General features: G+C 37.0%; 1 protein-coding gene across 1 annotated transcript; it reads right to left on the reverse strand.

Annotated features, from left to right (window-relative positions):
• Nucleotides 1-537: 537 nt before the first annotated feature.
• Nucleotides 538-9,822, reverse strand: LOC140156265 (asparagine synthetase [glutamine-hydrolyzing]-like). The gene is made up of 10 exons (XM_072179253.1): nucleotides 9,574-9,822; nucleotides 7,730-7,876; nucleotides 6,788-6,878; nucleotides 6,139-6,324; nucleotides 4,208-4,300; nucleotides 3,846-3,973; nucleotides 3,445-3,571; nucleotides 3,023-3,230; nucleotides 1,634-1,871; nucleotides 538-824 (listed from the first exon to the last, which is right to left on the reverse strand). Exons 1-10 carry the CDS (start codon nucleotides 9,820-9,822, stop codon nucleotides 612-614), a joined length of 1,680 nt encoding a protein of 559 aa, XP_072035354.1. The 3' UTR covers nucleotides 538-611.
• Nucleotides 9,823-16,083: the final 6,261 nt, after the last annotated feature.

The following is a 16,083-nucleotide window of genomic DNA, read 5'->3' on the forward strand; positions in this document are numbered from 1 at the left end:
GAAGGCTACGCATCTGTCAAAAAACAGCGGAGCTGTGTTAAAGAAACCTGTTCCCTGGAAAAAGAGTGATTGGTGAAAGAAACACCATTTTTGGAGAAAGCAGCGCAAGGAGATATATTTTGGAGAGAGCAGCGCAAGAAGATAAGCAATAGGAGAAAGCAGCATCATTTTTGTGTGAGGATTTCATACGCAAGGATTTATAAACGCAAGTGTTTACACTGGACTTCGCTGATTTTCGCAGGACAAGTGAATAAGGATATATTACATCAGTCGTCCAGAACATTGCAAGAACTCTAAGATCACCACCAACAAGAAGACCGCTGGTTAAGTACCGATAGAATAAAACTGATTGTGTGATTTTATTGTATATGCAATATTGTTGTTATATTTACCAAGCATACTTTGTTTTCAATTAAAGATTTTGGCCTTGAGTCAGTGCGACTCGTAACAGTACTTATGTTGACTCACACAATTGTTGTGAAATCATACTTAAGGCTTAGGCTTAAGGCTTAGACTAAAAGGCTTAGATATTGTTAACTTAATTAAACAGTGTGTTTTGTTGTGCATTCTGAAGTGAATTTGGGATAAAGGTGTTTTTGGCCTTGAGTCAATTAACGACTCGTAACAGTGTCCTTATAATTCTCAAGAGTCCGTGGCGACGGATCATTAGCCTTAATCCATTTTGGCATCCAAAAGTACGGAATCCACTTGGCCTGACCTGGGAAATGTGTCTCGAAGATCTGTCGATAATAGTAACCTTCTTTTGAGGTAGGTGTGTTGCAAGGAAAACGATATGGTGCTTCGTTCATCATGTTGTCTGTTACCTGAAATTAAAAAACGACATATTCTAACATAGTGAAAGGACTGAGAGCAAAATATTTGGAACCCGGGTTTGGAGTGGCTGTAATTCTCATCCAAATGCTGAGAATATTATGCTTGATCGTAATTGGGGAGAATTTGTTTGTACTATGTTGTTGTATTAAAAGTGTTAGAAGTTGTTTAGGCCTACATGATAACTGAGACGAATATACTTTAGGTATATTCGTCTCAGATGATAATAAGCAATTCTCATACAATCAGTCTCATCGGGTCAAAATCAAATTGATTTGTTATCTAAACTAATAAGATTTCAATAGGGGCACTCCCATTGGCGTAGATCGGGGGGATGAATCCCCCAAGTGTCATATTTGATAAGGGGGGATGGTCTATGCAATCATCCCCCTCCCCAATGTTGACGCCTATGTGTGTGGTGCCAATTTTTGCGCTCTTCGCGCGAATTTATTCCACTCCACTTTAGGAGGGACGTCTCCCCGTCATATGAACAAAATAGTGGTGCCCCCCCCCCCCCATCTCCCCGTTTCCACCACCTATATTTTGTTTTATTAATTATTTTTAAATAGCAAAGTTATATAACTAGAAATCAATGTTCGAGGCTCCTGTAGGATTATTTTGGCTGTCAACCAAAGGCGTCGGCTTTTTTTTAAAGTCATGTTCTCGCTCAATGCTCCCATAATCTAGGCTCAAAAGTCCGCCTCTCACCAAATGACCCCATGTTTTTTACATTTTACTCTCACCGAATACCCTTACGTCTTTCATTCCCATTTAATAGGAAACACCCGTCTGTTCATTGTACCTTTGATTCAATGGATTCTTGGAGCACCTCATACCAAGACTTCTTTGCTGAAGCTATACCATCACTGAAAACTTCTTTTGGCCTCCAGAGAATTTCCTCAGGAATCAAGTTTCTCTTTTCAAATGACTTGCGAATGAGGTATTTCTCTACTCCGTTCTTTGGGGCTCGTAAGTCAGCCGGTAGTGATAAATAATATGAGGTAAAATAGTGGTCTAGGAATGGTACACGTAGCTCCAATCTGAGGACAAAAATAAATCAACTATGAAGAATTGATATAATGGTTAAAATTTGAGTTATTGATATTGCCATGAATACCTTGCCTGCTTTTATAGGTCGACTTGTCTAGTCGGACTAAGCTGATGACGACTCTGTTCTGCATGCAGTTCATAATTTAAAGGTGAAATAAACTGAAACTGAAACTAATGTCTTGTCGCTCTATCCCAGTATCCTCGATTATGTGCTTAATGTAGTCCTTCCGTAGTCCCCATTATCTTTTACCATGTGTAAGCTGCCACAGCAAAATCTCATCTCAGCCTTTTTGTTCTCCGTCTTTCGGAAATTGGGGAGAGATTGCAGTACATCTCATTATTGGTGGTGTGTGATTGCCAGGTAATATTATGTGCTTTTTTTAGTAGTCTTGTGTAGCAACCATCAAGCACTCTCCTAAACTTTGATGTAATTGTCCAGCTTTCTGCACATCAGGACTGATTAAACTGTGGTGGTGAAAAGCTTGATTTTTAGACTTCTAGGCAGGCTGCTCTTCCAGATATTTTTCATGCTGTTGCAAGCTTCCATGCTTGGACTTTCCTGATATTAAAGTCTTTTTCACTGCTACCAATCCAAGGTATTGAAGTCATCAACTATTTCAAGGTTACTGCCATCAATGGTTAGGATTAGGGATGGGCCATATTGCAAATCATTGTCTTGGTTTTCTTGCTGAGACCGACTGTGAATATCTTGGTACATTCAAACCTTTCTTGGCTTGCCTTGCCTTGCCTTTTCTTGTCTTGCCTTATGTTTTCAGGCCGATGCGGCCCTTCAAACGAACAATCTTCTCACTCCAGTCTGCCTTGTGCCTGATGTTCAGCATCCTGTAGTGGCATCCACCCCCTGTGTCCTGTAGGTCTATGGAGAGGGAAGTCCTTCAGGTAGGCATGAAGAGGGAAATGGTGGATGGGCATACGAAGAACGTGCAAAGCTATTTCATCCGTCGTTAGGATACTTTTATGGATGTTTATAAATGTTATGGTAACCATACAATTTCTTATGAATAGATCACTGACTAGAGCTTGATGCAATTTGACAATTTGACAATCATTTTATTTGTTATACCTTGAAATACTCATGATGATCTAATATTAGATTCATTATGCATATTTCTTTCCTCACCCATGTGCGGATGTTGATCTGTCGGCTCTCAAGACATCAAACAATGATATATTTCTCAGCAATCTTCGTGAATCCGCATCTCCGTCTTCTGGGCTAGGTGCTTTGTGGAAGTAGATATAACCTTGTGCGACCTCATCGCTACCGTCACCAGAGAATATAACAACAGTGTCTGTAGTTTGGCTGATGTATTGAGACACTAGATACATGGCTATTAAAGATAAACAAAAGGATAAGGCTAATAATTGGTATTTTGACATATTTATTATTTATTTATTTATTTATTTCTTATTTAACCTGGGGTGACCAATCAATGCACTGGCACTGTTCTCCCTTGGTTCATCGTAATATAAATCTAAATATCAAGACATCATCATCTATAGGCCCATGCCTAAATATTTACGATTTTTTGTTCTGATACCTACCAACCGATCCACGTATTGTGATAATGTCGTAGCTTTCCAGAGACATTATGACTTCTTCCAACACCTCAATTCCTGCCTCCGGAGAGAAAGGAACCTCATGGTGTTCGGTTCCCAGATGCTTTGCAGCCTGCAATGGTACGGTAATCACAAAATTGCATTACTATTAGACTGAGCACAGTAAATTCTTAAGACAGTGAAGGATATGATGGAACATTTTACAGTTTCAAACGGCAAAACCAAATTATTCCATCCAGATGAGTTTCAACCTCGGTTCCCATTCAATGACTAACGCAAGTATACCTTTAGCCCTTTGTCATGTTTGTCCTCCATGAGACCCAGGATGCCGGATGTTTGAGTCCCCGCTGAATTTCTGAATGATTTGAACAGCAGTATAACCATACCTTTTTCGCAGCAAGCGTATCTGGACTGTCTTCCATACCAATTGAGAATGTCTGGATTGGATACTTTATTCCTGCTTTACGTGCCAATTTCACAACAATTGCTGCAGTAAGACTGGAATCAAGGCCACCTATGGAAAGACAAAATGTACGTGGGAAAACGGAATATTTAGAATGTTTCTTCAACAGTGATTTAATAGTGGCGTCTTGGAATCCCGGGCGTGGTATTCTGTGACGGCCCTCAGAAGTAGGCTTACCTAAGATTGGCGGGAAGCACGGAAACGTTACATCATAATTGAGCTGGTCGCTACCTGATGTTGTATTATTGTTTATCTCTATATGTTTCGATATTTTATTATACCAACCTGAAAGCAAGCAACCCATCCGACGGTTAGCCATCAATCTCTTACGTACTGCCTCAGTAAACATGTGCCGAATATTTGCGTATACATCATCATCTACAAAATGAAGAAAAAATCCATAATCATTAGACGCGTTTCAGGTTCTTAACATTCATTATCACATTTTTTGTCAAAACACAGTTGGAAAAGGTGAGCAAGAGGTGTTGCAAGCTCTGAATCAACCATTGTGAGTACGAACGATGGAATATCATCAGGGCAGGAAGTCTCGTGGTATCCAGCTTCATTAATTATTGTTTTACAGTACTGAGACAGAACACAATGTTTGAACAGGAAGTCCTAGGGTGGAGGTAGACCTAAATAAGGGACTACTCTGCTGTTCTTGACTTCAGGGATAGTAGATTTGTTTGCTGAATAGTGATTGAAAAACATCATCTAAATCTTTTGAAGTTTAGAGGTTTGGCCATCTGCCGTAAGAACAGGGATTTCTGTCTTGCCGCCCCTGTCTGCTAGTCTGCGGGTCTTCCATCACCAGCTTTTGGAGCCAGTATGTTGTCATATTCTCTTTGACTATAATTTTTGGGTTGAAATTGAGGTTTCTGACTTTGTTGTACTCAAGTGTGACTCCGGAGTTTGAAGAACCTTCCACCTTCTGGAGATTTTTCTCCTTCAGGGCATATTCACATTCCTCATTCCACCAGATCATCCCATGGAGCAGCAGCTAGACCAGTCTGCTTTCTTTTAGCGCCAAGCATGCCGGGGTGGAGATGCTTCTGATAGCGGTAGGGTTTGTAAGGCAACTTCGATGAGGTAATTGTCAGTATTGAAATCTATAAGATTTGGGGCATTCTGTCATGATCAGATCAGGTCAATTTCCAAGTTGGTGAGTGGGGCCATTGACGATTTGCGTTAACCATAGGAATTACAGAGGTTTAGAACTGTTTAGCTAACTTTAGCTAAAAATTATGTTAGTCATTGTTTTGGAGAGTTGGTAGTTAGGATTCTTCATACCATTCCAGAGCTCTTTCACTTTCTTCGATGGACAATATGCCATGGTGATTACAGCACAATTTATCTTTCAGATTGTATCGAATACACCATCAACTCATACCATGCAACCTGGGTTCAAGTTTGGATTCTCTCACTATTGGAAGACCATTTTTGTGGTATATTAAACAGCCTCCCGATCCACTTTCATCTCTTCTATCTTTTGCAATTTGCATACACTAAGAGCCACCATCAGGAACTGAGCTGGCTAGCTTGAATTCAGTGATGAGAAGGAGGTTTGGCTTTGAGGTAGAAGGAGCAAGGTACTATTATCATGATTATATAGCTCACATTGTTAAGAAAACATTACACCAAAAAGACAAGGGGAAGAGGAGGAAGAGCAAGAACGAATTTAGTACGGTGTAGAACCATGACCAAGAAGAAAAGAAGTATATAGTAGGGTCCAGAATGGAAGTCCCGTTCTCGGGTTGAGTACAAGAAGTTTTGAAGGGTTTTTTTTATATAGATTTGAGGACGCTGAATAAAATGAGAGGGGTCTGCACCATCGAAAAGTGTGGGGAACTCTCGTTAGAGGGCGTTTTTCAAAATGGCCGCCAAAATCCCTTAAAATCGCCATAACTTGGTCAGAGAAGCACCCAGCAGCACGATTCTGATTCAAGGAATCCAATAGAGTCATTTACAGCAGCCTAGGACCTATCATTCCAAGATGGCTGCCAAAATTTCAAAATGGCCGCCAGTGAAAATTATTTTGGCTATATAATAAGAACCTAAACGACGAAAACATCAAGAAATTTGCAACTACCCTTCATTGTAATTTTGACTTCGAATACTTTTTGTAAAGTGTTTTATCATTTTGTTGTTGTGATGTTTAGGTGGTTTATAAAAATTTACGAGCCGTATATTTAAAAAAAAAGATATGTATTTCATACCTTTATTCGGGTGACAGTTGTTGCTAATAGTGCGCCATATTGGTAGACTGTCAAAAGCGTGAAATTGGTGTTGCATAACCCGTGTCACTTTTCCAGTTTTGGCTATGTCATATTCCTCATAATATCCAGGTAAACATGGCTCAATAGTATCTCGAATGCTATTGCTTTGAAGCAAACCCATCAAACCTATATAGTGTAAACGATGTACATTTATAAACTGCTCAAATGCGTAAAAACATGATAAACGTAAAAGCAGCGCCAAAGTTAATAAATATTCTTCCTTCACCACTTTTCAAACTTGGTTCCGTTTCTGAAATGAAATACAGTTATTTCTATTTCCGCTTGATATTTTGTCAATTAGTACCATTTCTTTATTTAAAATTAGAAATGTAAAATTGTCCAAAAAATTACCTTTCCATAGTGTTTTATATGCCACAAACGATCATCTTGCACTAACAACTTATTACCAGTGTTACACAAGAACGTATGTGGCAGATACGATGTTCTTGTTCTCACCAGGAATTACTGAGTACCGATATGATTGTTAATTTGATTAATTAAATCATAATTAAGTTTGTGACTTCAAATACAATTTAAAATAGGTATTTAAACCTATCCAAGTTCATCAAATTATACCATGTATACGTGCCTTTTCCTTCAGAGGAGACTGCTAGGAAACCATCTTTTCTGAGTAAACGAAACACGGGTTTAACGCCATACGTATCTCTGGCAATGAAAACCTGTGGGATAAACGGCGATTTTTTTTGAAGTATTTTGGTTCTGAACTGTTTTTATTAACGGTTTGTTAATCCAAAAGATTTTTATCATAGTTCCACATAGGCATTAGTCCAAAAATGGTATAAGACCCATTAACGCGCTCCAAAAGCAGCGAAAGGTTTTATTTAGAAGGTAAAAATAGTCCGAAAATGGCATAAGGATCATTAACTCGAAGGAGCAAAAATCCTTGTGAATGATATTTTTGGAGAAACCGTTCGGAGCAAAAACCTGTTGGAGCAAGAACTTGTCGTGAAAACTTTTGGAGAACTTGCCGTTCGGATCTAAGACCGTTCCGAATAAACATTATATTTACTTTCGGATCAGTCTTCTGAGCATTATGAATTTACATTCATTTTCTTTCTTCCCTTGCACCCGATTTCATCTGAAAATATCATATTTTTCCGACGATGCACTGCACCCGCCACACCCTGCTGCAACAGTGGGGGCCGGGCACCCCGCAGCTCATCATGGCCGTCGGTACATCTTAGGCCGTCGGTACACGACGGGCCTTGGTGAAAAAAAAATTGGGGTCAACATTAGACAATTTTGTGTGTGCATGGTCATGAAATAAAGTACATGTCGCTCAAATACTTCAAATCTTGGATGTGACTCTTCACTTTATGGCTGTTTACGTTGCCACATTGAATGATATTGGTATATAAACGCAAACACGCTTAGAAATTTTGGGACCCCCCATTCTCACTTTTTAGATTCTTGTGGAGCACGCTGAGCAAAAACAAGTTGTGCCCCACCGGTTCCTAAAACCTGGCTACGTTACTGGCAACATCATGGTGCCACACCTTGGTGTTCTTACCTTTCCAGCTTTAAGATCAAGCAGACAGCATCCAAAGACCCCATCCAACATAGCTGCAGCGCGGGCCATTCCAAATTTATTATACAGATGGATAATGGATTCTCCATCACTTTTAGTCTGATACTCAAAACCGTATTCCTCTTGCACCTGCAAATATAAGTCTTGATTTTCTACCACCAACCTTAAGTTACAATATTAATCGAGAACAATCGCAAATGTAAGAACATATTTTTAGTTAAAATTAACAGTTGATGGTGTCATCATGTTCAAACAACGTGTAATTTGCATAAAATTCAGTGTTTATTTTGTCGCTTTTCAAAAAGTATATGGAAGAAGGTTTGCATGAATTTGAGAGTTTGTGCATTGATACATTTTTGATTTGTTACATGGTTTGGTAAAATAAAGATATGATTATTGTTATGTCATTTATGCCCAAATGTTACTTTACAAAATATGCACTTCTCTAGTATGCAGTAGGTTTATCAATGTAATAATATGCCATGTTCAATTACCTCTCCTCGTGTCCCATGTATCCAAAATACTGAGTACTCTCTAAATTCCAAAGCTTTATTTTTAAGTCTATCACGGACTAAATATAGTGACAAAACCTGAGAATAAAAACAAAACTAAATCATATGGATTTAAAAATTCAACTTAAAACTGTAAAAGGTTACAATTCTAAATCTGAAGGACTTACATAAAAATACACAAGTTTAACTCTAACTTTGGGGAAACACTTGCAAAACATATTTGGATAAAATTGCGAAACTCCAAAAATGGGCGATAAGGACAGTAGCCAATAGACATGATAGAAGTCATACAGCCCCTTGTTTGGAAAATATAACATTTTACTAGCAACAATGACACCTATCAATTAGAATTGGGAGCGTCTTATTCAGTGAAACATTTCCGGAACGTGTACAAAACACACTTAATTTCAAATTATGATTAATTGCCAAGCATTGTAGTGTTTGCTGTTGTTTTTTGTGTTTTCTGTTTGGTAACTTGTCTGCTAAAGGGGATGGCTACCACTGGCCTTATTGGCCTTTCGGCCATCTCCTCCATGATTCCTTGATGGTATTTTGATGTAATGATATTTTAGTGCGCATTTTGTTATTTTTATGTGAATTGTGGAAATGAATGAATGAATGAATGGATGAATGAATGAATGAATGAATGAATGAATGAATGAATGAATGAATGAATGAATGAATGAATGAATGAATGAATGAATGAATGAATGAATGAATGAATGAATGAATGAATAATAGAATAAAAAACTTTGAAACTTAGAGAGTATCAGTGGTGCACCTGTGCAGTTTCAAAATTGATATTTTGGTCACAAAGTAATTAAAACATTATCTCATTAACTGTTGTTTATATCAAAATGATGATTTCTTGCAAAAACATCAGTTATCACTTGCCCTAATTTACTAAACATAATTTTGGCATTTATGGCACTTTTTTACAAAACCGGTAAATCGGCCAGTAAAAAATAACAATTAAATTGTTCTTAGTAAGATATTGTTTATGCTATTACATGTACAAACACGCACATGTCCACCTTTAGACTATACTTTCTATGGAGGTCCTTTTTTAATCATTATAAATCTGCACAAATCATCTTCCAAACATAAATCATTGAAAATCATGAGCAACTTGTAATTCCGAGATGGTGGATCATATCGTGTTCATGTATGGACTTTCGGGACAGTGTTACAATATAGAAGTATTATCAAATTATTCTGCTTTAAAGTATATGGCATTATTCCCAAAATGGATGGAAATGATGGTTGCCATGGTAACACATTATCCCTCAACAAATTTTAGAATATACTTCATACCTTTTTATAGTTGTATATCTCTCCGTTGTAAACCATCCAGATATGAGGCAGAGACTTGATTCTCATTGGTTGCATACCATAGACCTCATCCATAATAGCCAGATGGTGAAATGCTAAGCAGCAATTACGATAATGGTGAATGTTTTCAAATCGGAAAGCATCAGGACCTCGATGAGTGATGGTCAATGCACAATGTATATGCTTGGTGATATCTTCGTCACTCCCGAAGATTGCCCAAATTCCACACATGATGATGTTACCAGTTTTTCGGTTTGGTCCTTTTAACTAGAATAAGAAAATGTATATTGTCTGAGTTTTGTTTCTCTCTACATGCTCTAGGATGGTATGAGCGATTCCCTACAGCAATCAAATCTATCATATCACATTGCTCATAGTATATAGCCTACCTCTTACATGCCTGGTCTGTTAATAATCAATTTTGTATGACAACCTTAAGGGTACTACACCCCTGCCCAATTTTGTGCCTATTTTTCTCAAAAATTATAGCGCATTGGTGACAAGTAAGATATGTATATTATAGGGGCAAGGACTACAACTACTGCACTGGAAATTTTATTTCAGCACAGACATTAGTTGTGCAGTTCCAGTCAAAAATGAGGGAAAACCAATATTTGATCATTAAATCAATAACTATGCCTTGAGTTGCTGAATTTTCAGTGCAGTAGTAGTAGTCCTTGCCCCTATAATATACATATCTAAGTTTGTCACCTATGGGCTATAATTTTTGAGAAAAATGCAAAAATAGGCACAAAATTGGCCAGGGGTGTAGTACCCCCTTAATATCATACAGGTCACGTTGTAACAGAATAACTTACTTTAAAGGTCCACCATCGCATGATGCAGTCATGTCTACAGTAGAATTCATCTCGACCTTTGCAGGACTTAAACCCCATTAAAAGCTATTAAACCAAGATAACACTCATTGAAACAGCTCAACTGATTAAATCGGATCTTCTCTGGTTGTGCACATGTGTCTGTTTTATATGTGCGGTATCGCTATGAGGTGCTATAATACAGCTTCAGTTGGGTAACTGATTATAAAGGAAACGCAAGGAAACAATGGTATGTGGACCTTTGTTCACGAAATGAGACAATGGCCTGCTTTTTGTTAACCAGCATTCTTGAAAATGAGCAACATAATGATTGTTGACTTAACACGGTTTGGAAATAATTTCTTCATATTTTTGGTGTTATTTGTCGTTTACATATCCTTCCTAAAACACAAAAGTGCGACTATTTCCAAACATCTAAATTAGCTAAAAATTTAGGACATGTTACAAAACTATATTTTCTAGAATTGCATAGAATAGTTTAAATGTAGCTTGTACCGTATTTTTGAGGCATTCTTCAGAACAGAGCGGTCAGTTACCAATATAGCTCAATATTTTCGGTCAAATCTCCATTCAATTAACACGGGGAGTTGGCTAATCTCCATTCAATTAACACGGGGAGTTGGCTAGCTATGCTTTGCCCTCACTCATATTCTACGAAAGTGCGACTATTTCTGAACATCTAACCTAGCTGTAATTTTAGGTCATGTTAGAGAAATATATTTGCTATAAGTTTGGAGAATAGTTTAAATATTGGCTGGTTATTTTTCACACAGTGATGTTAACTAGGCAAATGCAATATACTTCTAACATACACTATTTGTAAAGGTCGCGCGTCAATGGTAAGAGCACTGTGTATTGTGAAAACGGACAGTAACTGCAGTATGGTTGGCCTGGTCAACTGCCGGGTCAACTGGCAGGTTTATGCAGGAACTAAATACCTTACATCAATATCTGTGCAAAGGTTAACTCAACTTTAGATTATTGGTTGATACCGTGTACTTTTGAAAGCTATGTAGAAAAAAAATGATATTGTACCGGGCTTTGGGTCTGACCATATGGCGGTAGAAATGCAATTACTTTTACAAAAACAAGAAAGAGGGCTTGGTTACTGGAAGCTAAATAATAGCCTACTGCAAGACCAAGAATATAATGAGGGTATAGAAAAACTTGTTAATGGTACTACACAGGAATGTCAAAATATATTGAATGCCAGAAAATTGTGGGATCTTTGCAACAATAGAATAAGAACTTTTTCTATTAACTTTGCAAAAGGTAGTAAAAAAGATAAAGAAGTTAAAATGAGGAATTTGGAGAAGAAAATGAAAATGTTATTTCAAAAGATTACGGATGATCCAAATAATGATTGTTATATGTACATGAAAACTAGAATATGAATTACTGTATCACCATCACATGAAAGGACTTATCATAAGAAGCAAAGCAAAATGGACAGAAGAAGGGGAAAGATGTACAAAATATTTTATGAATCTCGAAAAAGAAAGTAATAAAACTATCACTTATCTGACTGATACAGGTGGAAATGATGTAAATAATCAAGAAGACATTATTAAAGTGCAAGTTGATTAATACAAAGAATTGTAAAAAAAGGGGTCAAACGACAAAACATATGTTTGATAACTTCGTTGAAAATATGACCACTGAAAAGTTATCTGAGGAAGATAAAGAGTCATGTGAGAGTTTACTTACTAATGTTGAATGTGAAAAGGCTCTTAAAACAATGGCCAATTGTAAGAGCCCCAGGATTGATGGATTAACTTCAGAATGTTTTAAATGTCACTGGAGAGTGGTAGGACAATTGATTGTAAATTCGTTTAATGAAGCACATGAAACTGGCGAACTCTCGGCATCGCATAAAAGAGGTATTATTATATTAATTCATAAAGGGAAGGGACTTTTAGGTTATTAATTATTTTTAACTGTTGTGATTTGGTAGTTCACAGCATCTTACGAATGGTGGTGAGCTATGGCAAAAACTGCATTGCTCATTTCATAGCGAGCGTGTAGAAGAATCAAAATATCACAGATATACTAGTACTTTCATAGGTGCTGCGGTTCTTGAGTTACGTTGTAGAGAGGGCTGAAACAACAACACTTTTGTAAAACGTACATAACTCATTAACAACAATAAATTAAGCAAGTTTGCCAAGTATACGATTTGTAGAATGAACTTTTGCAAAACATCAAGGTGCTAATTTTCAATAATATATTGATCTAGATAATGAAAATTTTTAGGTTGCTTCGACCAACGAAACCTCGTCTACCCTTAATACTAGAAACAAACTGGATAATTGGAGACCGATAACGTTACTGAATATAGATTACAAGATAGCAGCAAAAGTACTCGCCTCAAGAATAAATCATGTTTTACCGAACGTAATTAACACATACCAAAATGGCTTTTTAAGAAAACGTGGTGCAGCTTTACACATACGCCTTGTTGAAGATGTTTTCAGATATACAGAAAAGGAAAATGTAGAAGGGGCTATGATTTGTATTGATTTTCGAAAAGCATTCGATATGCTTGAGAAATTAAATTTTGGTATGCAATTGAAAAAATGGATAACCACTATGTTTAAGAACACTGTAAGTTGTATATCACACAATGGTCATTTGTCAAATTTCTTCTTTCAAGAAGAAGGTTTAAGACAAGGTTGTAATTTATCTCCTTTATTATTTCTTATAGTGTCAGAAATTATGTCTAGTAAGATAAGACAAACAAATGATATTCGGGGTATTGAATTACCCCTTAAAGACTATGGGGAAGGTGAAGTTAAAATAACTCAATTTGCCGACGACACTACAATCTTTGTGAGGGATGAAAAGTCAATACATAGAGTTATAGAAATCCATGTTCTTTAAGTTTGTATGGGGAGGTTCGGAAAAGGTTAAAAGAGCAACACTAGTAAACGAGTACAACAACGGTGGCCTAAAAATGTTCAATTTTAAAATATTTCTGGACTCATTGAAGTTGTTATGGATAAAAAAGTTGGCATCGCCAGAAATCAGCACGTGGAAGAATATTCCTTTATATATTATTAATAAAACCCAGCTAGGCGTACATATTTTTAAGTGCAACTGTAATTTTGAAAATATCAATGCAGTGAAGATATATAATAAATGAGATGCCCATGTTTTACCAAAATCTAATCAAGGTATGGTTGTCAACAAAAAGTACTCAAGACAAAGACCAAGTGCAAAACTGGGGAGGTGAAGTTATTTGGAACAGTATTTGTATAATTAGCAGGGGTTAGACATTTTATTACAAGGAGTGGGCTAAAAGAGGTATAATATTTATTTCAGACTTGTATGATCAAAACGGTGCCTTTCATTCAATAGATGAAATCCAAAGTAGGTTCCCACAGCCAGCCAGTGTTTGTATACAATATTTAGCTCTAAAGTAAGCAATTTTAACAACATGCAATATAATAATGTGTTTTTGGGTTTGTCTTCATTCTTGTAAAACATTTTAGATTATATTTTGTACGCCCAAAAGCCAATTTGTCTGAATTTTCCTAATAGGTCAGAGGGCAAAGTGTCCCAAAATTGCAAACACTGTCCCACAATACATTCGCAAACATCCAATGCCGTTTGGGCTTATTTATAAGTCTGTTAAAGAAGTGAAAAACCACTAGAGAAATATCTAGCGGTTAATATACATGCAATAGCTTGCAATGACCAAAGTATTCGAATAAAATAACAAACAAACAAACACATTACATTACATTACATTACATACAAGGCATTTATAGGGCGCCATTTCATAAAGACCACGGCGCCAAGATGGAACACAAAATATTTGAAAGGCAAAATAAAACAGATTATTGTGGGAACAGGAAGGTTTTGAGATCTTTCTTGAAACTTGGCAGAGAAACAGCAGTACGGAGTTCAGATGGAAGTGAGTTCCAGAGTGCAGGTGCGGTGAGAGAAAAACTCTTGTTGAAAGCTGATTGCAGGCCTTTAGGGTTGAATTTTGGTACAGAGAGACGTGTAGTGTCTGTTGCAGAACGCAAGCCGAGACGAGTTTGGTTGTACAATGAAACACACGCCTACAAACACACAAACAAACAAAAACATGCCGGAAACATTACATTGCAATTATTCACTCGTATTAGCTATGAGACAAAGTTGCATTTTCTCTTGTTGAATTCAGACACGTCCCCTTATTTTTAGAATTATTTTAACCAATTGAAAACATCCACATTAATGTAAGTTGACTGTATTTTTTCTCGGAAAATCATAAAACAAAAATAATTCATCGTGCAACGGACACACTTATAATACATAGCATATGAAACTTGGACAACACCTACCAATAAATATTTTTACGTGTGGAACAACGATTACTCCTTGCTCCCCACATAGATGCAATGATATAGGCCGTTTTCACCTCTGTCCACTGCCTCATATTTCTTTTTTGAACCTTTACTCCTCGCACAGTTTTGCCTTTGGTTAATATTTAAATCTCGCGCGTGTGACGGTTGGCTGGTTAACATTTAAATCTCGCGGTCCATGATCAGATTTGTTTTCGGTCTTTTGGTGAAAAACAAGTCATCATTAAACTATGACTGCTTGTGTATAGGCTATATATATGAATAGGGGTAGTGATGATGAGGGGGGGGGTGTTTGGTAATGGAGGAGGGGTTGGGGTTGGGAAGGAAGCTTTTTCCCAAAATATGATCATCTAGGATCACGTAGGCCTATATCTTTCATACGTGTTTTTTCTCAACATAGCAAATCCCGGGAGCAAATCAGAAAAACGTTTGAAACTTGAATTTTGTGCTTTAAAAACTCTAATTAGGAATGACTGAGAGCATGAAGGCCTAACAAACCGACAAAATTGCAAAATCTCCCCCATATCCTCCAATCATAAAAAAAATGAAATACGGGTTTTGACCAGTTTAATATGATTCAAAAACACAAGCTGGGAAATGTAGAAAAGAACAGAAAAGAAAAAAAAAGCGTGCGAAAAGGCTTGGGTGGGGTTCGAACCTGGGACAAGCGCCGGCATATGATATACGCGTGACTTTAAGAAAATAACGTTACAGCGCGCTAACTGATTGTGCCACGAAGCCAAAGATATAAATTTGAGGTAAAACGATACACTTAATGAAAAAGAAGTCAAAATCGTTTATAAAACTAATTGATATCTCTCATCTGTATTTTATTTGCATGATTAACAACAGAAATCAAACTTTATCCATATTTAAGCAAACAAAATACAAAACAAAGGCAATTCAGAATTTATTTTTTAAAGGGGGGGTAAACAGGACGCCGCCGCGAGTCGTTCACAATACCATTTGTTATTGAAACAATGCGCCAAGTTTATGCACGATATATCATGGCCGACTGCCTTAGGATATTTCAACTTTTATATACTATCCTAAATTGATGTGATACAAATATTTGGGTGAAAATGCACGCATATTATGCTCAAATTTTAGGTTTTAAAGATCTATAGTGGCATTACACTTCCGGCCATTTGCCTCCCTGTGAGTTGAAACAAAGTCAGACAGTGTCTGACACGATTTCAATTTCAATTTTCCATTTTTTAAAGCAATTTTTTTTTTTTTTGAAAGTATCTTCTATTTGCTGCAAAGGTGGTGGGCGGGGGGTGAATAACTTAATTCTAGAGACA

This window comes from Amphiura filiformis, chromosome 7 (assembly GCF_039555335.1).
Source record: "Amphiura filiformis chromosome 7, Afil_fr2py, whole genome shotgun sequence".
Taxonomy (NCBI): Eukaryota; Metazoa; Echinodermata; class Ophiuroidea; order Amphilepidida; family Amphiuridae; genus Amphiura; species Amphiura filiformis.

Bases quoted from the DNA above. Each gene is read 5' to 3' on its own strand.
- LOC140156265 (XM_072179253.1), bottom strand. From the start codon at position 9,822: ATGTGTGGAATTTGGGCAATCTTCGGGAGTGACGAAGATATCACCAAG. The intron at 7,877-9,573 runs GTATGAAGTATA...TTATATTTGCAG, and splicing joins AGATATACAACTATAAAAAG to GTGCAAGAGGAATACGGTTT. The intron at 3,572-3,845 runs GTATGGTTATAC...GTACCATTGCAG, and splicing joins ATACGCTTGCTGCGAAAAAG to GCTGCAAAGCATCTGGGAAC.